This window comes from Magallana gigas, chromosome 4, assembly GCF_963853765.1.
Source record: "Magallana gigas chromosome 4, xbMagGiga1.1, whole genome shotgun sequence".
Lineage (NCBI taxonomy): Eukaryota > Metazoa > Mollusca > Bivalvia > Ostreida > Ostreidae > Magallana > Magallana gigas.
The window spans coordinates 48,748,093-48,772,520 of record NC_088856.1 but is presented as its reverse complement, the minus strand read 5'-3'; the positions used below and the strand labels follow the sequence as shown (position 1 = coordinate 48,772,520).

Here is a 24,428-nt window from a genome sequence, read left to right as displayed (position 1 = left end):
TAAGAACCTTGGACTCGATTTTAACGGGGATGGCAGGCGGCTTTCATGGTTAAGCCGCCACAGGCGCAATCTTCCCAGAAACATGACCATGAATGGTTGCTTCTGGAACTGAATACTGCATGGATGTTTTTCTAAACATACATTTAAGCCATCGCTGCAGAGACAGCTTTTTCTATGTGTTGTGCGTTGTAGTTTTGATAAATGTTCTTCCTCTTTTTTGCCACTCTTTCTAAATAAAATAATAAAGTAATTTTATTTAGAAACATTATTTTCCCCTTATATGATTTGTGTCTCTCTTCCTTGTTATTTGACCACCCTCCCTTGCCAGTGAGTTGAAAAAAATCCTGCTTTTAGAATTTAAAATATATAAAATATACAGAACAAACTTGAAATACGATTTCAATTTTTTTTTTATAAAATCAAAAAAGAATCTGTCATTCACTGAATTTTTATTTACACTGAAAATGAGGTATTTAAATACGAATTCAGACCTTCTTCAAAGTGGTGTTCTAAAATCGGACACAGGTAGTGAACGTTTTAAATAAATGACAACCTATCATAGTGAAGCTGGGCTTGCGCACTAAATTCAGTGTTTTCCATTTAGTAAATACATTAACTTAAAATATAGTTTAAATTTAGAGCAAACGACAACAAAATTGTACGTTATACGGATTTTTAATGACTGTCCGAAATATCAAACCCGTCCGAAAGATCAACACTTTCCTCTAGTATCATCAGGACCCCTCATACATTATATATGTCTGTTTCTCGACACTTTTTTGCGATACAATAACTTATAAAATAGTTGTCATCTTCTTTTTCAAATGTTGTACTTCTGTTTAATACCATAAGAAGAAATATCTTCCTCAGATCAATACCGGATATAGTGTTTATCATCGGGATCGGTATGCCTATTTTTACATCCGGTTTTGGAGGTGGATTACAGAAAAAAACCTAAGGCTTTGTTTGTTTAAAGTAGAGTAATTTTGTTCTCAGATATACATAGTTTTACAATACGAGGGTGTCTATTTTTTGGTCGCATTTATTTGATACCGACTTTGTTGTTATCCGTAATTTTCTCAGATGGTGTGTTCTATAGACAGTCCCTAGATTGCAAGATAATCGTATAGTTATTTTATATAAAATAATTTAAAATTACCTATTTAATTTCATGGTCCTAAATGATCTAAAGTGTTGGCATATGATGGTAAGTATTTAAATATAAGGAAAGCTACCCACCTATACATTTTGTATCTCTGTTAATCTTCAGTCTATGTTAGTTTGTTTTTTAAGGGATAACAAGAAATGGATTCAAATCAGTTTGACATTATGCATAATTTTTTATTACTGTCAATGTCCATACTCTCCAATTTTGTTGAAATAATCAAGCTTTTAAGAAGGACAATATAGTACACTTTAGCTACCTTATGGGCGCACAATACATGTATATGCGATACAAAATGGTGAAAATTGTAATATTCATTACAAACATAATTACAGTTGTAACAGCAAAAGTTCACTGCAAATATCGTCTTATGAAAATATGATATTGAATACCTGTACGTTATCTCCTTAAGTGTTTGATCAACCGCTGGTTTAATTAACACGGGAGTTGACAATCGTTTTAATGGAAATTGCTATATGTTATAATTTATCTAAGAACTGAATAGCGAAAATTTGATGCATGTAAATGAACTCGGCATTTACATCAGATTTTATTACTGTACTTTATTATAATACTTTTATACGTATTCTGAGAGCAATAAATGCCCACACTCTGGAGCGAATAAGGTAAGGAGGGATGAGAGATGACCTCCCTCCTTCTTAATATGTAGCAACAGATGAACCTGAGAATATTGAAGAATATTGACGGACTTTTAGGTAAAGTGATCAACAACAATTGCAATATCTATAAACCAATAAATCGATGCATCGATACACCAGTCTGGCTAGTCCAAAAGGCTATATCAGTTGGATAATTTCTTTCATGAAGTAATACATTTGGTTATAATCTAATGCTAAAGGAAATGAAATGTCTGAATTTTTATAAAAACTTTCACTCCTTTTTCTACAGAAATACAATTTGTAAATGTCCTTGCATTGCAAACAAGTCAGTTTTCGACGATTTATTAGTTTTCCTTGATTTGAAGTACTGTGAGCAAGCTAAGAATTGATACCCCCCCCCCCCCCCCCCCCGCTAAGAAAAAAATCAAAACGCGTGAATTTGTGATAGTATAGAAACTATTGGATGAATCTATTTCACTGACCATTTTCTATAAATAACAACTGCTCTATTTTTTTAAACTTTTAATGCTAATAGGAGTAAACAAACCAATTTCTTTCCTTAAATTCCATTTCATTTTAAGTTAACTGTTAATGCATGAGGACATTTGCATCCTTCCTTTAACAACCATGACTCAAATCAAACTCGAATCAAATGAAATTCACATGTCAAGCAGCCATTTAATATTCAAACATTTTGAATGATTGGTAAACTGAGCACGATTTTTTCCGAATTTTTTTTACCACACATGTTTTTTCCAAATAAAAATTTCATTGGGGCAGGCCATTTTCAGGGAGACGGGGATGAAAATCTAAAAATAATGTTATGTGGCCTGAGAAGAGCAAGCTTTGTGTCAAAGGACTATATATAGTTTGAGCCTAAAATGGCCCCTTTAAATGAACATTGTCATTTTACTGCAATTCTTTGTTTTATATATACAAATATACGTTTGAAGTTTTTTCATAATTTTCATTGTGATTTTAGTGCCCACAATTTAAATATATGACATCATAAAGTTTACCTTTTCCCGCCATTTTCTCATTTTTAGCATAAAACGGCTTGTTTTGAAGCAGTTTTTTCTTAAGAAAACATTAAGCGACTGCATGAACAAACAAAATATTTTCACCAAAGATGTATCTATCCTATACTTATAAGTGACAAAAAGTTCGTTCTTGTTCAAGGAGTCGCTCTATCTTTCCCATTCGAAAAAAGATAAGAAAAATGTCAATATTTGACTGATTTTGAATGAATTGTAAAAATAGCGTAAATTCTGACGTCATATACTGGCAGTGAGTGCATATAAATCAAATAAATAGATGAAAAACATATTTTATGTCAACTCTTTTATGAAATATCACAACAAATTATTGTACCTGAATCATTTTAAAAATAGCGAATTATGGGGGCCAAATTTGACTAATATAATATATAGTTCTATTAGCTTCTTATATTTCCATTAAGACAAGAAATGACACAGACAAAATTTAGCATTTTCGAAACATTGACCTTGAACTTCCTCAATTGACCTTGGGTAAAGGTCATGACACACCCTTACGTCAAAAGCAATCTTTGTGTGAAGTAAGAACTTCCAATATTTCTCCATAAGAAAGATATAGACCGGACACGAATGTTGCATTTTTTCTGCCAGTGACCTTGACCTTGCCCAAATGACCTTGGGTCAAGGTCAAGACACACCCTTAGGTCATAAGCAATCTTTTTGTGAAGTAAGAACTTCCAATGTTTCCCCATAGATATGGACCGGACACGATGGACAAGGACAGATGGACAAGGTGATTGCTATATACATGTACCCCCCCCCCCCCTCCCCAAACTTTGTTTGCGGGGGGTATAATTAACCATGGGAGACATCATTTTTTTAACAATGATTCTGAACTGTTTTTTAGGGGGGCTCTACTCCTGGGTTCCTCAGCCATTCGTCGATGTATTTGAGAGCAATACGGTCAGATCCAATCATCTTCATTGATGTCAGAATTTTCTTCTTATGTTGCTGTACTTTCTAAATCTAAAATTTAGTAATACAAGTTATTATACATGCTTCTATTTTCTTCACAATGTTCATGAAATGTTAAAATAAAAAAATTGTTTAAATAAATGTGTACTTAAATACATAAGGGTTAATATGTAGTTTAAGAAATGCCAACTTTCACGACACGCATATTTTTTAAAACATATTTAATTTTAAGGAATTAATTAAGAATCATGTGATGTGTCGATTTAATAAAAAACAAATTCGGGACAGGCGTTCATTTATTAAAAATTTAACTTACAGACCTCTATTATGTTCAAATGGAGATTCCCTGTTGTTTACAAGATACATGCAAATCAGATAAATCCGTCTTTCACCTGTATTTCGCATTTACATAAATGGGATTTTAACGCCATTAAATAAGTCAATAACACTGCGCGTGCTACAAGAACGGAACATGTTAAAGTATATTTTGTTGTGTTTCTGTGGTATGATATCGCTATGTGCCATTTCTAAAGCCTGCAGATGCTTCACACGGCACCCCCAGACCAACTTCTGCGAAGCAGATTATGGTAAAGCAAACTCTTATTTAATTGTTACTTGTGTTGAACAATTTTTATCGTTGTAATCATTTGGATTGAGAGAAATATTGATTAAATAATCATAATTCTAATCAACCAGTACGTCAATAGATCTTTAAAACATTTCTGTCTAAACAGCGATTAAGGCAGATATTCTAAAGGAGGACGTAATCGGTCAATTCGGAAGGAGGAGATACAGAGTTAAAGTACTGAAAAACTACAAGGTAAGTACATTAACCAGCATTTATTTCATATAAGATTATGATAGCCAACCGTTATTGGCAAAATCTATTCCATAACAAGTTTGTAAACACTTTACTTAATGCAAGAAACAAAGAAGTGGTACATAGAGTTAATTAAACTTAAAATTGGCCTTCTATAATGGATTATAAAAGAATTAACATTCACAATGCAAAATACTAGAAGAAAAATTTTGATTCAAATTTGCGATTACCAGAATGAAAAGATTTCATTTAGATTGGTATAATGCTAAGACCTCTTTTCAATTTTTTTTTTATCATAGAGTGGGTATGCAAAGCCATTTGAATTTTCCGAGGTTTGGATATATTCACCAGAAACTTGCAGAGTATCTTTGGACACAAGAAGTACATATGTTATCACAGGTAGTAAAACATTTATTTTTTAGCATATATGACCCCTGACTATTTTTTCCATGCATTATTTCTTACGAAAGAAGATTTTTCTTTCATATAGCCATTGGATAACTGAATTATGATCTAACTAGGTATAATTAACTCGTTTTCTGATTAATCATAAAAGTTTTTGGTTTTGTTTTTATACTTGGTGCAAATTTGGTAATTTAATTTCATGGTTTATTCAGTTTACCTGTCATTAAATTGATACATTTGACATCATTCATTATTTATGTAAAAAGCATTGACATCAGAAATATTACGACATTAGCATAGAGATTGCAAGCATATAATACTGATTGGCTTGATTATTTTGACAAGGATTTATCTTTCTCTATTTTAGACATGTTGATATAAACATTCTGATGCAATGCAATATGCATATATATATTCTTGTCCTGCGAGAAACACCATAAGATAAATCTCTGCCCTTCAGTCAACTAAAATATGACTGAAAGGTAACTAAAAGGTAACTCCATGACAAAGCTCTGCAATTCAGTTCTGTTTCGGAGCTTTTAATTAACAAACAGTTGACTGAATGGTAGAGTGTCATCCTGTGAATGACATAGACTAACTAGAAATTTTACAGATTTTATTTATTTTTGCAAAATTTTCATCAGTCGAAAAAACGGGGCGCCTGTAAAGTGCGAAACGAAATGAAACTAAACCGAACGAAACGAAACAAAAGCTATCAAAACGAAACCAAACCAAAAATCGAAACGAAACGGAATTAAACAAAACTAAAAACCAATTATGACAACATAAAAAAATGTTTAAAATAAAATTTTTAACCATAAATACATGTACAGTGTATAACAACCTATAGGTGTCAGGTTGCCGTTGTAAATTCTTAAGCCGATTTCCCAGAATTTGTTAAAAAAAATAAATAAATAAAAAACTGATTTTCATTATAATATCGAAATCTTTTTGTACGCACTCGTTTGGAGAGAGAGAAAGAGAGAGGGAGGATGATTATACTATAAACGTATTAAAAGACTCTCTTTAGTCCTTTGGCTGGGTATTCTATTTTGCGTTTTTGGGCGGAAAACGGCGTTTAAGTACATTTAGTACTAATTAAGTACATGGCCAAATGTAAAATACACAAGTAGATAAAAAGGTAAATTCAGAAATGCGCTAAATCAAATCAATGCTAACTTGTTGAATAATTATTCTATTCAGCCAAATATCGTACACCCTAAATAGAGTACATTTACAGTATTTACGGAGACATTCCAACCACACGTTTTTTTATATTGATATAAAATAGTGTAAAAATGAATGAAATACAATGTGCGTGCGTGTGAAAATGAGACAAAGAGGGGATTATGTTTGGTTTAATGTAATACACAGGTAAAAACTCTTTATAATGCAAGTTAATTTTGTCAAATTACGACGTCCAAATTCATGCTATACATATTAAAAAAATTATTATAACATATTAGAAACTGATAACCAACCAGTATGCTTTAAATCACATTGTATTCGATCGTTTTATTTTTAACCGGGTTTTCCAACGGAAAAATCCGGTTATTAAAATGGTGAAAATGGCGGGCGGGTGGGCGGGCGGCTGCCAAAAGGGTACCCTCAGTGTACGGATAACTCCTCCTACAGTTTTCAAGATAGGACATATATCAGAGGTGTGCATATTGCTAGGATTTTGTTTTCTGATAATTTATGAAAAAAATACATGCTTTTGAACTTAGTCATTTTTGGGCAAAATATTGCATATAGGGTACCCTCATTGTACGGAAAAGTCCTCCTACAGTTATCAAGATAGAAAGAACAAGGGGCATTAAGACCTAAAATTTGCCCAATGCATTGAAAACATTTCATGGTTATTTTTTAGTAAATTATGATCTGTTAACCCTATTTCAGCCATATTTTTAATGAAAAATTACATTTTTGTCATTTTTAGGGCAAAAATAGGAAAAAAGCCAAAAAATCACTAATTTCTGGATTTTTTAAATATCTTGTCTCAGATAATATCTGGTGATTCCTACTACTATAAAACAAAACAAGTCATAGGAAAACATAATCTTTACCCAAAAAGTGACCAAAACTTCAATTTTGAGATAAAAAGGGTTTTTTATATAAAACAACAGATTTAAGGAAATGTTATATAACAGTGCCTTTTTAATAGAATATTTATGTACTATATGCATATGTATGCTTCTTTTATATGGTATTAAAATGAGTTTAGAATACAACCCAATGAAGTCAAAGAAAAACTGCAGATAGAAATTAAAAGACCAAAATCTGAATTTGCATTAAAAAATTAAATTCAAATATCAATGTATGCACAAAAACTCATGAATTTCAGTGATTATTTGTTTTTAACACTTATTGCTCGGTAAAGAAAAAGAAATCCTGTTATATTTTTAAAAAATCAACCATATAATTAACATGAAAAAAAAAATAAAAACTTAATTAACAAAATTAACAAGCAGTTTTGGGGGTTCGATGGGGTGGAGTGGGGATGGATGGGTTGTTAGTTAAATCCTTGTTCAAGCCATGAAGGCTAAAGAGCCGGTGCTTATCCCCAGTATCTGCGCATGGTGCTAAATGGATGGGAGTCATAAACATTCCCTGAATGGAACAACAGTCCACCCCAGCATATGCCAGTGCCCAAGTTCAGCTGGGTGGAGTGAGACAATGTAGATTAAGAATTTGGGGGATTTAATGGGACAATATTTGTTTAATAATTTATCATGACATAGTTCATCATTCATTACCACATATTACATGTAATCACAACGTTAACCTCTTTTCTTAACGTGACTAAAACTCAATTTATAATAAAATGGGTTTTTTATTAATAAACAATTGATATTTCATTTCAGTGAAGGTGAATTCTAACATTCACACATTACATAATTAACAAACATAACCACCACTGACTCACAAAACTGTTCATCACAAAAAATCTTAAATTTTTTCATATGTTCTCCTTGTTATAATTTTATAGTGCATGCATAAGTAAATTACACATCAGATAATTGATTAAATATTTCATAATCTAACACAACTTTTTATCTATAAAGTTTATACAGTTGGGTGAAATAGTATGATAGTTCTAATGAAAATATCACAGATTTCTAAATCATTAAACAAGAGACCCAGAGGCCACATCCCTCACCTGAGCGACAAAAGCTTATCAAATAAGCACTAAGTGTACAATATCAAATTCAAAATATGTTGACAAGTAAGTACAGTAGATCTTGCACAAAAAGTTGTGGCCCCACCCTACCCTACCTCTGGGGACCATGATTTGAAGAAACTTGAATCTACACTACCTGAGGATGCTTTCACACAAGTATCACCTTTTCTGGCCAAATGGTTTTTGAGAAGAGGATTTTTTAAAGAAACATGTACCAACAAATTTCATTTTATTTTAATAAACTTAAATCCCTTCACCTAAATAAGGACGATTTGTGCAAAGTTAGGTTGATATTGGCCCAGTGGTTCGGGAAAAGAAGTCGAAAATGTAAAAGCAGACAGACCGACGCCAAACAAAGAGTGATCAGAATAGCTGAGCTCACTTAAGCTTTCAGCTCAGGTGAGCTAATAATGAACAATGAATTTCATTGACTAAAAATCGCTGTCACTTTTATGTTTCACTTTGTTAACTTTTTGAACTACCCATAATTGCTGAAAACACAGTCATGAGTAGCTCTTCCATAGAGAGTGTGTGTCTATAGTAATCAAGGTATCAAAGAACTGACCCCATCAACTTTCACACAAGTGCGACATTGGTTGTACCACACATTCATTAATTAAGTAATGGCTCCAGAAAAAATGTTCAATCCATATAAGATATTGTGTTCCTAAAATGTAGTGACTATCCATATCGGCAGATCATCAAGATTGTCAAAATTTACCATGTCAAATGATATCAATCACTTTCATAATTCTTGTGCTTGGCACTGTTTATTCCTTTGCAAGCTTTAGTAAGAAAAACAGCAACAATCAGATCACTGAGGTTTAATTCTGCAGCATTACTTCATGGGATCTATGTCACCCTTGAATGCATGTTTTCAGACTTCCCATAGCTCTCTTGAAGCTCTCCATTTGTCAAAGATTCTAAATACTGAATTGAAAAAAAAAATCAATTTTTAAAAATATCATGTTCATTTCATATTTTTATACATGTTCAATTATAAATGTGTTACTTAGTAATGATGTGAAATGACAATCATTATATACGATACGATAGGGTAAACAATATATACATGTACGTTTATTTATTTTAATCATTTGTGGGTGTGTTTCGGATTCCTCTAGAGGCCGAAAAGCTAGGGCAATAGTAGAGAAAGTATATACTAAATAGGTAACTGGATATTGATTTTGTTACATTTACATGTATGTAAAGAAAATGTTTACCAATTACAGTAAGAATGAAAGAAATAATTTCAAAAAACATGTTACAGGATATTAATTGTATAAAAATAATATTACCATGGGTTTTTAGAACATACATGTATTCTATATAAATAACCATTACATACATGTACATTACCCAATTTTTATTAAAGCGATTATCTAAATACTTTAAATGCAATAAAGTATAAAATGTAGATCTATTTTAAAACATAAAAAATAACAGATTTCTTATAAAATACACAAATAGCAGTTGTGTGCTAGGGTATCATTTACTCAAAACACAAATTAACATAGCCCTGGTATAAGAGGGCAATTTGATAAATAGATTGAAAACATGATTTTTTGATTGTTAAATGTATATTCCATGTGTTGTGTAATGTCAACCTATTGTCGTAATGCTATTTAATACTCAATCAGGTAAAGCTGACATTCAACCAACAGTTTATCAAAAGCAATTTAAAATGTAGCCGTGTTCTTACTTATCTTAGTTTTCATTGGAAGCGGTTTTATGAACGATATCGATATCTCTTTCCTTTAAATTTTTATTACATTTTCAAACTACTTACTAGAAATAAGATTATAGCCTAATGTATTCCACATGGTGTAGTTAGCGATTACTGTCAATCATGCAAGTTCGGTCAGCTGTCGATCTCGTAAACATGGTTAAGAATGCAGATCAATTGCAATACCCCATTTAAATTCATAATGCATAGCTGTATCTTTAAGTCTTATACTATTTTCACACATTCTTACCAGTTAATGAAATGATTTTGCCTTCATATTTATTGCTGTCGTCCGACTTTCACTTTTGTTTACGTCTGCTGTGTATAAAAACCAAAACCTGAACCGAAAAATTCGCACATCGTAAAACAACATAATTTATTTTTTAAACAGTGGCCGCATGCAAACAACAACAAAATATTTTGAGAATAACATTCTTTCGTTATTTTGAATAAATTTGTTAAAATTTTACCGTGTTGTTTGCATGCGGCCATATCTAATTCTTGTTGGGAATGTGACCATTTCATAGGAAATACGCGATATCCGGAAAATTACTCAGATCAAAAGAGGGATAACTCTACCAAAAAAAACATCGGTGACAATTTTGCGACTATATATTGAAAAATAAACATCCCATCAACAAAAAAATCAAATCATGTCAATGATTGAGCTTGTTTGAAAATTTTAAAAAATATTGGGCAAATAATATATGCTTACTGCTCCTTGTTCTTTGTTCTTTTGTCGATCAATTGTACATATATCAGAAGTGTGCATATTGCTCGGATTTTGATTTCTGATAATTTATTTTTAAATAATGCCAGCTTTTGAACTTAGTCATTTTTTGGCAAAAAATTGTATATAGGGTACCCTTTCACCTTATCCATTTGACTGGATACGGGTTGACATGGATTATGGATACAGTTCACATAAAAGAATACCCGGTTTGCTGTTACATTGACAGCTTTTCACTTGTTACAATATTTTAAATCAAATTGTTGTTCGCATGTCTCCTTCAGTATCATCATATCTCTAACTCTCTTTCTTTTTCTCTTTTTCCCACACTTGCGTGTATACTTTGCTATGTTATGTCGCTGATAAGTTTTAAGGCATCTCTCTCTCCTCTCTCTCTCTCTCAACATCTGAATATCATTTAATGAAACAAATTAGAAACATTAAAAGGTATAGGAATGTACATCAGTTATTAACATAATTATTATTTATGTAATTTTTTCAAAATTTCGGATAATCGGCTTAAAAATTTATTTTAATGAATTTATTTCAAAAGTCAAAATTGATATAACCGTTTCGTTTCGATTGGTTTGGTTTGATTTCGTTACGCACTTTACAGGAGCCCGAAAAAACGAATGTACGGTGTATGCTGGGCAGTAATGTATTACTATAAATGTAATTCAATGAAATTGATTTAAAAAACATGTTCAAAACAATCGCTGCGGTTGGCGATTTGGTAAGAAGGAAGAAAGCCATCGACTATTTCTACGATGAACCCCGAAATTGCGTTTATTGAATTCGTACACTATCCTAACTTAAAATCGTGACAGCGAGACCGGGGCTTTATTATTGAAACCGATAAAAATCTTATTTTCATATTTGCAGTGGTAAAAAATTATTAACATTGGGTTTTTGTTAAAAGGTGCTATAAGAGATGATAATTTCACGGCTAGCAGCTGTTCTTGGAATGTCAAAACATCTGATTTAACGACTTTCCAATCCAATGCCCTTAGACATGGTGTCTACAAAAAGAATTGCAATTGCAAGGTACGTATGATTTATATATGTACCTAATAAAACATTGCAACAACATTGAAATCTTGCTAGTTGTTCAGATGGGCGGGGATGAGAATTATCAATAAATATTAGTCTTTTATCAATGCAACTAGTAGAGGGATAAATAATACAGAAGGCAGCACAACGTAGTTTAAAAAGTAATGCTTACACTTGTTTAATTTTGATCAATTCATAAGAGGCAAAGTGATATATCACATTCAGTCCAAAGAAATTACATTCTTATATACAGGAAACCCCTGATGATACTATGACAACAAGAAACGTATTTATCTTCCATCTTTAATTAAATTTTTTTGTTGATTTTTATCTGAAAACTCGATGGATATGATAACAAAATACATATTCATCCTCCATCTTTCATGTACATTTTTGATGATTTTTATCGCTAAAAACTAGATGGACATAGTTTAACATTTTACAAAAAATATGCATGGCTGTTGCTGTTAGGAATAATTAATACATGTATGCATGCATAGAATAGAATATCAAATATGTATGCATATATATTATGATTTAGTTATATTGTTTTGTTTTAGATAAAAGAGTGTCCACAAAATGACTGTAACCAAGGAGAAGGTTGTTTTGCTCCATACGATAAACAATTTTGTTATCACCAAAAGGCTGTGTGTAAGCAGTCTCCATATTCAAAAACTTGTGAATGGACCTCCAATACTTGTTAATAGTCGTTATTTGGGATCACAAAGAAACTATTAAAAATACATAAATTTATTTTTAGATTGCTTATTAACTTTCACGATCACCTAAACAGTACAGATTATTAATATTAGTAATATAAAAATGCACATGGAAACATTTTGGTAAAAAAACCAAGAATTGCCTGCACCAGAGTTACAGCTTACATCTTTGGTTTTTCAACACGTGTGAGATGGTGTTTGTAAATTATAATATTAAAGGAATTTACCAAAAAGTGATAATTGTGCAATTTCGCAAAAAAACATACTTTTATTTTTATTACATCAGTCTAAATAGCTAAATTGAGGTAAGATAGTGAACACGCTTTTGAGGATAAAAGTAAGTTTGTAAGGTTGAATTTTATTATTGAATAATTATGTAATGAGTGAATTTATTACCTGGAATGTTTAAAGCGTATGCATAGACATTAAAATTTGATACAATTTTAAATAAACTAGTTGAGTTAATTCATATCATGCATGCGCGATATAAATTTTGGTGAAACAACTTTCAAAAACATGATAACCATGAGCGCGGGTTGAATAATAAATATCATAGTGGAAAGTCTAGGGCGAGTTCATTCACTGGACAAATAATGGTTGGCCACACCCATGAGGATGTTAACCAGATGTTTCCAAGGGTGTAATTGTATATCGCCAAAAAGTCTGTCCCTACGATTTCCATTTACGATTTAGCAATAGAGGCAGACAACCCCATGCCAAATGTACAACACCTTGAAAATATCTGGTATTACAGAAAGATGGGGATTTAGCCAGAGGTTCAGCTTGTTTGACACAGCAGCCCAACCAGCTAAAATTTGTCAAAGAAGGGGATAAATTGTAATGCCTTACAAGAAATGGCCTCTTCAGTCTACAAAATATCAGGTCGTTGCCGTCACTAGCCATGCTGCTGCATACCAAATTGATACAAAGCAAATCAAGTGTGTGGCAAAATTAGGAAAAAACCGTTTTGAAGCCTTAGAAGGAGACCTTAAGAATTGACAAGATGGTGGGAAACTGACTGAGGACCAGGTAAAATGGTAGAAGGACCATCTTCACAAGCAAAGAGGATTGTCATTGTCTTCGGCAAAAAAGGCGAGTCAATTTACACACTTCGATAATGATTTTCTCTCTGATTTGGCGAGGATGGTGGAGAAGTCATTCATCGGTAACAAAGCCGTTATCAATGACGTAATATTTCAGTAGCGGGACTGGAAATCCTTTCTTGTTGATGAGTTTTGTCTCATACAAAGCATCTGAAACTACCACTAGTTTCGGTTTAGTGCTGTAATTATCGGGGTTATGTTCTTAAAGGAGATTTCTGCATTAATTTGTATGTAGGCGGCCTTTCTTCCTCTCTCTCTTTCTCCCTCACCTTCAGTTAAATTTTTTCAGTTCATGTATCTTACATGTTTTTGTTATTTTAAATGTTATACGCTATAAATGTATTCATTTAAAAAAAAACATATATCATAGTAGAATGTCTAGGGCGAGTTCATTCATCGGACTCATAATTGTTGGCCATGACAATGAAGATGTTGAACAGATGTGGGTGTCAGTGCATAACGCCAGAAAGTGCGTCCCGACGCTTCCCATCCTCCAGGATTTGGCAAGAGAGGCATACCACCCCATCCAAATGTTCAACATTTTGAAAATATTTGTGATTACAGACAGATGGTGATATCGTCAGAGATTTAGCTTGTTTGCCACATCAGCCCATACCAGTTCTAATTTGTCAAGTCAAGGAAGGGAATATAATGCTGAAGTCTAACAAGGAATGTGCTTGTATATCTGCAAACATCAGGTCGTTGACGTCACTAGCCTTGCTGCTGCATACCAAAATGATCAAGAACCAATCAAACAGGTCGCAAAAAAAGAAAGAAAACGTTTTGAAGCCATGAAAAGAGACCTTAAGAAATGACAATATGGTGTGAAACTGACAGGTAAAATGGTAGAAGGACCATCTACAAAAGGAAAGAGAATTGCCATTGCCTCCAACAAAAAGGGTCAGTCAGATTACACTCTTCAAATAATGATTCTGTCTCTGAATTAACGGTAATGGTAGAGAAGTCATCCAAAGGTAACAAAGCCGTCATCGTTGACGAAATATTTCACTAGCGGGACTAGAAATCTTTTCTTGCCGATGAGTTTTGTCTCAAACAAAGCACAGGGGCTTGGTTGTTGGATATTGAATTTCCTTATTATTTGTTCCCGAAGAAACCCCCTATAAATCCAAGATGGCGAGTGTCGTCCCTTTACTTTTTTTAAAGTACATTGAATACATTTTTATAACATGACTGAAACGGGGGGTTTCAGTGTATTTATTTCATGCAATACACAGAAATGCATCTAAGATTACCAATCTTCATCAATTTTTTCTTCGGGAACAAATACTTAAGAACTTCACTATCCAACAACCAAGTCCCTGTGATACAAAGCATCAGAAACTAGCACTACTTTCGGTTTCGTGTAATATATATCGGGGTCACGTTCGTTAAGGAGATTTCTGCAGATGATGAAAGGTCACTCACATTATGCTGCAAACACACCGGTGCTTAATTTTCCAGCAATATACTTCCACTTGTTTTAGACAAAGATTGGAGATTTATTTTTGGTTATGAAAATAGTTACATTTTGTATGTTGATTAGGAAACTTACAATAAAATACATTAATTTGTATACAGGCGACCTTTCTTTCTCTCTTTTTTCCTCCTTGTTCTTCAGAAAAGTTTTTCAATTCATGTAATTTATTAAAAAAATTTCATGTTTTTGTCAGTATAAATGTTGCAATATAAATTAATTCATTTAAAAAAATAATGATAGAATGTTTTGGTCGGTTCATTCACCGGACAAATAAGGGTTGACCACTCCATGAGGATGTTTACCAGATCTTTCCAAGGGTGTCATTGCATATCGCAAGAAAGTCTGTCCCTACGCTTCAATATTCCCTAGAATTTGGCAATAGAGACATAACACCCAATGCCAAATTTACTTCTTGAAAATATTTTGGATTACAAAGAAAGGAGGATTTAGTGAAAGGTTCAGCTTGTTTGGCACAGCAGCCCCAATCAGTTCAAATTATCAAAGAGGGGAATGAAGTGCTGATGTCTTACAAGTAAAGGGCTCGTAAGTCTACAAAAACTCAGGTCGATGACGTCACTAGCCTTGCCGCTGCATACTAAAATGACCAAAAGCCAATCAAGCAGGTCTCAAAAAAAGAACGAAAACTTTTTGAAGTCATGGATTAGGAGAACCTCATAATATGGCAAGAATGTTGGAAAACTGATTGAGGACCAGGCCAAATGGTCAGTCAGTTTAAATACCTCAGATATGATTCGTTCTCTGATTTATCTAGAATGGTAGAAAAGTCATCCAAAGGTAACGAAGCCGTCATCATTGTCGAAATATTTCATTGGCAGGACTGGAAATCCTTTTTTGCCGATGAGTTTAGTCTCATAAAAAGCATCAGAAACTACCACTACTTTCGGTTTAGTGCTATATATATATATCAGAGTCGTATTCTTTGAGGAGATTTCTGCAGATGATGAAAGGATACTCACATTATGCTGCAAACCCCGGCGCTGATTTTCCAGCAATACACTTCCACTTGCTCTATCACAAGGTTTGAAATAGTTTCATTTTGCTTGTAAAAAAGGTATGTTAATTGTGAACTTTAAATTAAATACATTAATTTGTATACAGAAGGGTTTTGCTCCGAGAGACAAAGATATCTCAATAAATGTCTAAGACCGTTTGTGTGAGAATATGCCAGAGATCTGACGTGTCCCGCTCCTACTGAGGAATAAACTGAACTAATGTGAGCATCCTCTGCTGACCGATCACACCCGCCGTGTGCTCTTTGTCGTGATCGGGGTAAATAAAATCAAAAAAGTCCGTAGACAATTAGGTGATTAATTATGGTTTAACAATAAGCATGTAATTTTTTCTTACCTTGTCATTGGAAATCTAAAAAAATATTTTATTAAAAACCATTCTGATTTCACACACAAGTACTATGAAGTTGACATTAAAAAGATGCTTGAGTTTCTGATAGACAACATCTATGTAGTTTTTGGAAATAAAGTCTTCCAACAATCTGTTGGAATTTCCATGGGTACCAATTGGGACCCATTATTAGCAGATCTATTTTTGTATTCTGATAAGGCAGAATTTATTACAAAAAAACTTGTACGTGAAAAAAAAACTCGCTGTGACCAACATTCAGGTATATCGACGACGTATCATCAATTAACAATTGTTATTTTCATACTTACGTCGACTCGATATATTCCAGTGAACTTGAAATAAAAGATACCACAGAGTCTGCGTCATCTGTTTCATATATGGATATTTTACTGGACATGGACAGTAATGGTTACCTAACAACAAAACTTCATGATGAATGCGATGACTTCAATTTTTTTATAGTCAACATTCCTTACTTATGTAGCAATATACACGTACCTTCATCAATTGCATATGGTGTTTTTGTCTCTCAGTTGATTCAATACGCAAGGGCATGCTCTTTGTATGAACAGTTTCTAAGATGAAGAAAGCTACTGACAAACAAGTTGATAAAACAGGACTGTCAAAAGTCTCGCTTGAAGTCATCTTTTCGTAAGTTCTATGGTCGATACAATGACCTTGTCAGCAAATACAATTTTCCACTGGGTCGCATGCTGACTGACGTTTTTCATACTAATTGTTAGACCATAATTAATCACCTATTTGTCTATGGACTTTTCCGATATTATTCCCGATTACGACAAAGAGCCCACGGCGGATGTGACCGGTCAGCAGAGGATGCTCGCTCCTCCTACGCACCTGATCCTCCCTCTATGTATTTGGAGGTTCGTGTTGCTCTGCTTTGAATTTGTGCTTCGTTTAATGGATTTTTTAGATGGTTCACGGTTTGTTATCGTCATTTGTAATGCTTCAAATTTGAAAAAGGCCTCAAAGAACACAGTATTTAAAAACAGATATATTATTAGCTTTTTCTAACTTTTTTTTAAAAATTAGGGAGCGTTACTGTCCATTTCGGATATCTACCCAATGCCTTTTGTCTCTAGATCAAGGGATACAAAGGTTGGACATGCGAATAGTGATACGATGCATTTTTTTGCTTCGATGGATAAAAATCGCTAGAAAATGTACTGGAATTGATATATCAGCCTTAAATTGAGAGTGAGAGAACATGCACCTTAAACGTGGTTTAAATACCTATTAAAAGCATATGTCATGTTAATAATAAATTAGGTAGATAGAAGACATGCGCTCTGAAGGAAAATCAAAGCTGGGTTCTTACGCCAATGGCTATATCATAAAGCTACTTTCATGACTTCTTGAAGAGACCTCGATAAACAGATCGCACAATAAATAGTCTAATTTACTACTTTATCGATTTCAAAAAGGTTAACTTGTTACTTTATAAAACTGATAAAAAATGTAAAATAGAGCATCGTGGCGAATTTATATAGAGTACTAAATTACAAAATTCTCCCAGAACGCCAAAGATCTAGTTATGACGTCGCTAGCGTGCGGCGACTATCGTTACCTCATTATCTTCAAAATATAATATCTTCAGAAATAATTATCACAATGCATTAAAATGTTCAGGTCTGAATTGAAACTCCAAATTGTGTATGTTTGTGGCCCTATATGGATCCCATATTACACTAGCAAACTCCATTTGAGGTCGAATCATGGTATTTAAGCACAGCTTCTAAGTCTCCTTAGGACACTGGTAGATGTTTCTTTGGAGGAAGGCTCTGGTATTGTTAGCTTTATTTGTAACCTGATTTATGTTTTGTAACCTGGTTTATGTGACGATTCCAGCTGAGCTTGTTGTGAATGTTGACACCGAAGTACTTTGCTGATTCTACTATCTCCCAGGATGTGTCCTTGGATGGTATAGGAATGTTGTATCAGCAGCTGTCTCTTGTTGCTTATTTGAAGGACTTGGCATTTCTGGGGGGACCCCATGAGCAAGTCATTTTCCCACTCTTGGATGGCCTCGCCAGGAAAGAGTCGCACTGAAGAACCGTTCTTTTGTACTCGGGAAGATCATTAATATATAGAAGGAAGAGTGTCGGACCAAGGACACTCCCTTGAGGGACTCCAGATATAACTGGAACTGAGTCAGATTTAGTAAATTATGTAAACAAACAGGTAAACGATACACGTTTTGTTTTTATTATGTTTTTTATAAAAACTTTTATTTATTGCTAAAATAAACATTTTAATTAAATCAATTTCCTTTAAATATAATATGCACGGAAATAATCGGTAATCGCCGAATAATGTAAACACGATTTGGGAAAACATTACGTTATGAGACAAATAAAATAAAACCATTTGTTTACATATGATTTGAATTTATTGATAAGATATAAATTCTTCCGCATTTATATTTAATTTTCTTAAACATTTCTTAAGTTGATCTGTTCAGTGTATTATCGAGCCTTATACGTCCCTGTGATCGGACATCCAAGATATTAGATGAAACGTGATTACAATACCCACAAACAACGTTCTTCTCTTATTAAGATAAATGTTTACTTATATGTCGAATTGTTCGTAGACTGAATGCTGTTGAAATCTTTAAATAAAGCAATAAAACATAATTTATGTAGTAACTTAAGGCTGCATTGTACAGCCTAATATTTAAAGCAACGCTATAATTACGCTGTTTCCAAATTGACAAAAATGTAGCGCGCATCAATTTTCTTTACTGCTTTGTAAATATAAAACACAGGGTATCTGCCCGCGATGCATGATCAACTTGTCTTACACTTACGTTAATTATCTATCCGCGTTCTTTGTTACCCCGTTCTAGAAAGATATCAAAACTAAGATCGCCAACTAAAGAAACGAATTGAATCATTTTATTTATTCAACATTTATCTAATCTTAACTTCTATATATTCTCTAAATAGGCTCACAGTAAATATATTCACTCAATATTTTTTTCATTGCAAGTATATATTTTGATGCAAACTATCCCTGATTTTGATCCGCCAAATCGTGTCGACCACCTTATCCTCATTTTTGCTTTTTCGGGCTTGTTTATCGAACATGAAAGTAGGTTTTGGATTAATTTCACAATATTAACTAATCACTTAAAATTCAAATATACCTTACGGATATCATCACGCATGTGTTGAAATGCCAAAGGTGTAAGCAAGTACTCTGGTGCAGGCATTTTGTAGTTTATTTGCAAAATGCCTTGATTAATAATTATAGATTAACATTATTTTTTCAATATTTTACTTTGAATTACAAATAAAACTGTTGTTGTAAATGTATCTCTAAATTAGTTTTCGTTTCGCAATTCCACTCTGAAATTTATACTCGAATCTGATTAGCAACAGGATGCAGAATAGAATAGGATCCTATCCTATCCTTGTCATTTTTCAGGATAGCAGCACTGAATTTAATGTATGATATTAGAGATAGTTTGAGATATTGAAATTCGCTCAGTCTTTACCGCTGACAACGAGAGTTAAAGAGGAGAATATTAAACACGGATAAATATTTTTCATTATATATGTCTATCTGCTGGCATGAAAGTTTATCTTTAAAAATAATATAAGTACGGTGTACTTTGCAGCGATTTATGATATTCATCTATTCATAAACAGCAAAACTTAACTTACGTTTCCTTTTTTTCAATGTATATGTCCTCGTGATACACGTATCAGCTCTTAAAACTAGAACAAAGAAAAGAATAAAAACCGTGACTTGTGAGGAATTTGTCGAATGAGATAGGTATAAAAAATTGTTTTAATTAACATATATTGTTTATTTAATTTTTTGAGAGAGATAAACAATAATTACAAGGAGCATAATAATTTATACACCTCTCAATGAAATTATTATTGAGAATGTTAATTGACAAGACCATCAAGCACTGTCATTGTTAAAATGACAGAGAAACAAATAATTTTTTAAGACATTTAAATCATGTAACAAGCCACTTCATGAAATTAATCATACTAAACGCAGTTACCTCTGGTATTTACAATCCTTGTCCTAAAAGGGGATTGACTAATGTTGACCAAGATTTATGTAAATAAGTTTTATTATGCTAACATCTGTTTCTTAGTTCCACATAAAAAGATTAACACAACTAATCAATGGTCTGACATTGGATATACACACAACGAAAAATGAAGTCTGCTGTGTTGATTGTTTGTGTTCTGATATCTGTTTCCATCATCTCTGAAGCTTGTAAATGTTTCGTCCGTCATCCGCAAAACGATTTTTGCCAAGCAGATTATGGTATGTCTATATAGTCCTATTTTTTATTTCCTATATAACGCGTTCTGAAACAAATAAATTAGTAAGCTTTAAAAAATGTATTTAATGTTAATTTTTTGCGTTTATAAAGTGATCAAGGCAGAAGTACTCGGTGAGAAAAACGTCACTTCGTTTGAAAAAAGATACAAAGTAAAAGTGCTGGAAAATTACAAGGTTAGTAAACTTTGTTAACTAGTGTCTAACTAATGACCCCCTTATTTCATCATACTCAACAATTATATACGAAGCTTAAAGAAGTAAAGTGATTTACTTGTCAAAAAAATTCAATTAAAAGACAAGAAGGGACTTTTTAAAATTAATATAGCTGTCAATATTTTAAGTTACTAATTTAGATTTAAAAAGCAATGCCTAACTTAATGATCGAAAATTGAGGTCAAGCCTATGCATGTACATGCAAATATACCTTTTTTCTTCACAATACATGCGAAGAAAATATCGACAGAAAAAATGTTTGAAAATGTAAACACCCAAATTATTAAATATCTTTTGCATCAGTGCATAAGTACCATAATTTCTTATACTTTCATACTTCAATTTTCACAGAGTGGGTACACAAGTCCATTCAAATATTCCCAAGTATGGATATACACTACAACTTCATCGGCCGCATGTGGAGTACAGCTAGACATAGGAAAAACATATGTTATCACAGGTACGTTGTAACAGTACAAAATTATAGTAATGGCATGTTGATTTAATTTACACATTCTGTGATGTAATATCCTACTCTTTCCTATCATACCTGCTTTAATGTTTTAATTATTAACACGTGTATATTTTATGCAAAAAATGTGAAAAAAATTGTAATCATAGGGACAAAATGGCGTTGTTAATCAAGGATATCTTTTGGGATTTTTCAAAAACAGTTTTGTACGTTAAACAGCAAAACAACTCCATTAACAAGTGGTTTAAACATCAGAAAGGCGTGTCTATTTATGTACATACACAGACAATGATCATAATGGCCTATGTATAAGACGAAAACTTTAATCGAAATTGAGCTTTAGAAACAAACATGTTCATTATTCCATTTACACGAAAAAATGGCCTTTACTTTTTTTTATCAAAAAAGTTAGGGAAAGTTTATTATTATAAATGCATAGGTTAAAAGCTTAAGATTTAAACAAATTCTTGAATCGTATTTTAACCTGCTTTAGGATTTCATTTTGTTTCAAAACATTATGTACATGTAACCAATTTTGTATTGTAAGGTCCTAAAAGAGATACTAAACTTACGGCTAACACCTGTTCCTGGAATGTCGAAGTATCTGCCTTGACAAGTTTCCAAAGAAACGCCCTTAGAAAAGGCTATTACAGAAAGAATTGCGAATGCAAGGTATGTAATTGTATCGTTCAGCAATTAGCTCGTGCAACATATTTAAATGTTCTATCTTACTAATGTTTTCAATTGAGGTTTTTTTAATTTTTGCATCAGGAAAATTTAAATGACGTAGATGGATCTACATTTTTTTTGGTTCTAGTTAGGTCTAAATATACATGTGTTATTACATAAACATGTATTTTTTATTAGCAATACTAGTTACCTTTCCAAATATGAATACTTTCATGAAATTATTGTTCTCGGCAGATTGCATCAAAAGATGTTCAAATTACTGATATTCAACCCTTTATTATCCAAAATTTAAACAAAGTATAGACATTCTTACTGTTAAAATAAAAGATCTAAAAAATGGTTTTATTAAACTTTTATATTATTTTGTTTACTGCATTTAGATTCGGGAATGTCCACATAATCGATGTGAACAAGGAGATGGTTGTCTTGCTCCATACGACAACTCTTTTTGTTTCCACCAGAACGCGGCTTGTAAACAATCAGCATATCCAACGTCATGTGAATGGACCCCCAATACTTGTTAATACTTTATATATGGATAAAATTTCATGAATAAACATTTACAAAAAAATTGGTATGCTTACTCCTTTTTGCTAGAGAACATTCTATTTCTTGATTCTATTTATGAAGATTAGATATTTATGTTTGTGTAATGAACTTTATATGAGGTCATCATAACCATTCATAGGCATAACCTTTTAATTCAACAAACTTTTCAAACCTAATATTTAAAAAAAACGTGATTTTTTTATAACCTCGAAAACCCAGATATTTAATTTCTGACGGAAATCGTGGTAAACTCGAATCAAATGTAGATCAGGCTTGATAAGAAAGCGCTGAGAAGGATTATTTTATTTCAATTAATTAAAACAAATTTTATCGCTTCATTGGATTGCAACAAAATTTATAAATACATGTATAGTGTAAAATATTTTCCTACGCATCAATTTGAAGCGCGAGGGGAACATATTCATATCTTGTACGCTTGACGTTTTATTTTAATTACATACAGATTTATTCCTTTCATATCACATATTTTTTTTTAAACGTATTAATTGAAAATTAAATTATAGAAAACATTTTCAATTTCTTTGTTAAAGTTTCTTTTTTTGTTTCTTTTCTAAAAAAACACATGCCAGTGTTTGTCGAATAAACAGTTGTATTGAAAATTATAATACCTATTAGGCAATCAGTATATTTATTTACGAAACATGACATTCGATTACAAATTATTTGTGAGCTTTTTATTACGCTTATAACTCGTTGCCAGACACTCAGATTTTGATGACCTTTGAAAATACTTTTGTAAAGTGTTTAAAAAGTTCAAATCGTTACTCTGCCATTTGTTGATCGTAAACAAGGTAAATCACTTAAAACCTCAAAGTGTATAATAGACTACAAATGCTAAATGTGCGGGACAAGGGTAATTAATGCGTGTATACTTGCTAACATGACCGCTCCCAGAGTAATAAATCATTGAAGAAACATGCGCGGTGTCAAAATCATCTGTTCCAAACAACAACATTTAAATGATAAGATATAAACACTGTCATTTGTCATATCACCACAATGTGTTGCACACTAGATAATTACGCAGTGATGTTTAACTTAGTTGTAGTTGCAATTTACGACACAGAAAAAAAGCTTAGTTCTGGGCTGAGTAACCTTATTTTCAAACAAAACATTAGCAAAACTTGTACCATTTAATTCTGGATTTGTAGATACATTTAACACTTCTATTTATTTACATTTGTTTTTTTTTTGGGGGGGGGGGGGGGGGTACAAAACGTACGTTTTAAAAAAATGCTTTTCTTACTACTGTAAAAAATAAACTACCTAAATACACATTTTTAAGATCTAAATCAATTTGCAATTTATTATATTTGATATGAATGTACTTTTTAATTAACATCATTTTGATGATCAACGAGAAAAATTAATGTGAATTTACTGACATGCCACGTGGTTTGTGAAAAGTTGCCGTTAAACTTATCTATTTCAAAACTAAAAAAATTGTATTTTATCAGAATATCAATATATTTACCAATTCAATCGATAAGACATCTGCATATTTTAGTTTTACATGCAGGAAAGGGAAGCAACTATGTAAAGTATTCATGAAAGCACAAAGCAGCTTTTAAAAATTGGTATTTGATTTAATTTGAATAAGTTGGGACTTTTCTTTGGAAAAAAATGTAAGATAAATTTTATCAAACTTACAAATCGATATTTAATGATAGTAACAATTTATATGTTTTTTTTTTATATCAAACTATCTTAAAATCAAAGAAATAAGCTTAGATGTAACTATTTATATGGTTATTTTCTGTATCTGTGCAAGTTTTTATTACCCTAATGATCAAAATAATAAA

The 24,428-nt window shown here is 32.3% G+C and overlaps 2 protein-coding genes across 2 annotated transcripts; both read left to right on the top strand.

Moving 5' to 3' along the window:
- Positions 1-4,108: 4,108 nt before the first annotated feature.
- LOC117682728 (metalloproteinase inhibitor 3-like) lies at positions 4,109-12,420 on the top strand. Its single transcript, XM_066082672.1, has 5 exons — positions 4,109-4,342; positions 4,490-4,575; positions 4,875-4,974; positions 11,537-11,661; positions 12,228-12,420. Exons 1-5 carry the CDS (start codon positions 4,228-4,230, stop codon positions 12,369-12,371), a joined length of 570 nt encoding a protein of 189 aa, XP_065938744.1. The 5' UTR covers positions 4,109-4,227; the 3' UTR covers positions 12,372-12,420.
- Positions 12,421-20,475: 8,055 nt separating this feature from the next.
- Positions 20,476-22,629, top strand: LOC105335006 (metalloproteinase inhibitor 3). The gene is made up of 5 exons (XM_011438667.4): positions 20,476-20,663; positions 20,773-20,855; positions 21,246-21,354; positions 21,914-22,038; positions 22,437-22,629. The coding sequence occupies exons 1-5, from the start codon at positions 20,552-20,554 to the stop codon at positions 22,578-22,580; spliced, it is 573 nt and encodes a 190-aa protein (XP_011436969.3). The 5' UTR covers positions 20,476-20,551; the 3' UTR covers positions 22,581-22,629.
- Positions 22,630-24,428: the final 1,799 nt, after the last annotated feature.

What these genes read in the sequence shown, in the direction of transcription:
- LOC105335006 (XM_011438667.4), top strand. Translation starts at nt 20,552, where the DNA reads ATGAAGTCTGCTGTGTTGATTGTTTGTGTTCTGATATCTGTTTCCATC. An exon ending in TTTTTGCCAAGCAGATTATG is followed by an intron (nt 20,664 to 20,772) that starts GTATGTCTATAT and finishes GCGTTTATAAAG; the next exon opens with TGATCAAGGCAGAAGTACTC. An exon ending in AAGTGCTGGAAAATTACAAG is followed by an intron (nt 20,856 to 21,245) that starts GTTAGTAAACTT and finishes CAATTTTCACAG; the next exon opens with AGTGGGTACACAAGTCCATT.
- LOC117682728 (XM_066082672.1), top strand. Translation starts at nt 4,228, where the DNA reads ATGTTAAAGTATATTTTGTTGTGTTTCTGTGGTATGATATCGCTATGT. An exon ending in AAGTACATATGTTATCACAG is followed by an intron (nt 4,975 to 11,536) that starts GTAGTAAAACAT and finishes TTTTGTTAAAAG; the next exon opens with GTGCTATAAGAGATGATAAT. An exon ending in AAAAGAATTGCAATTGCAAG is followed by an intron (nt 11,662 to 12,227) that starts GTACGTATGATT and finishes GTTTTGTTTTAG; the next exon opens with ATAAAAGAGTGTCCACAAAA.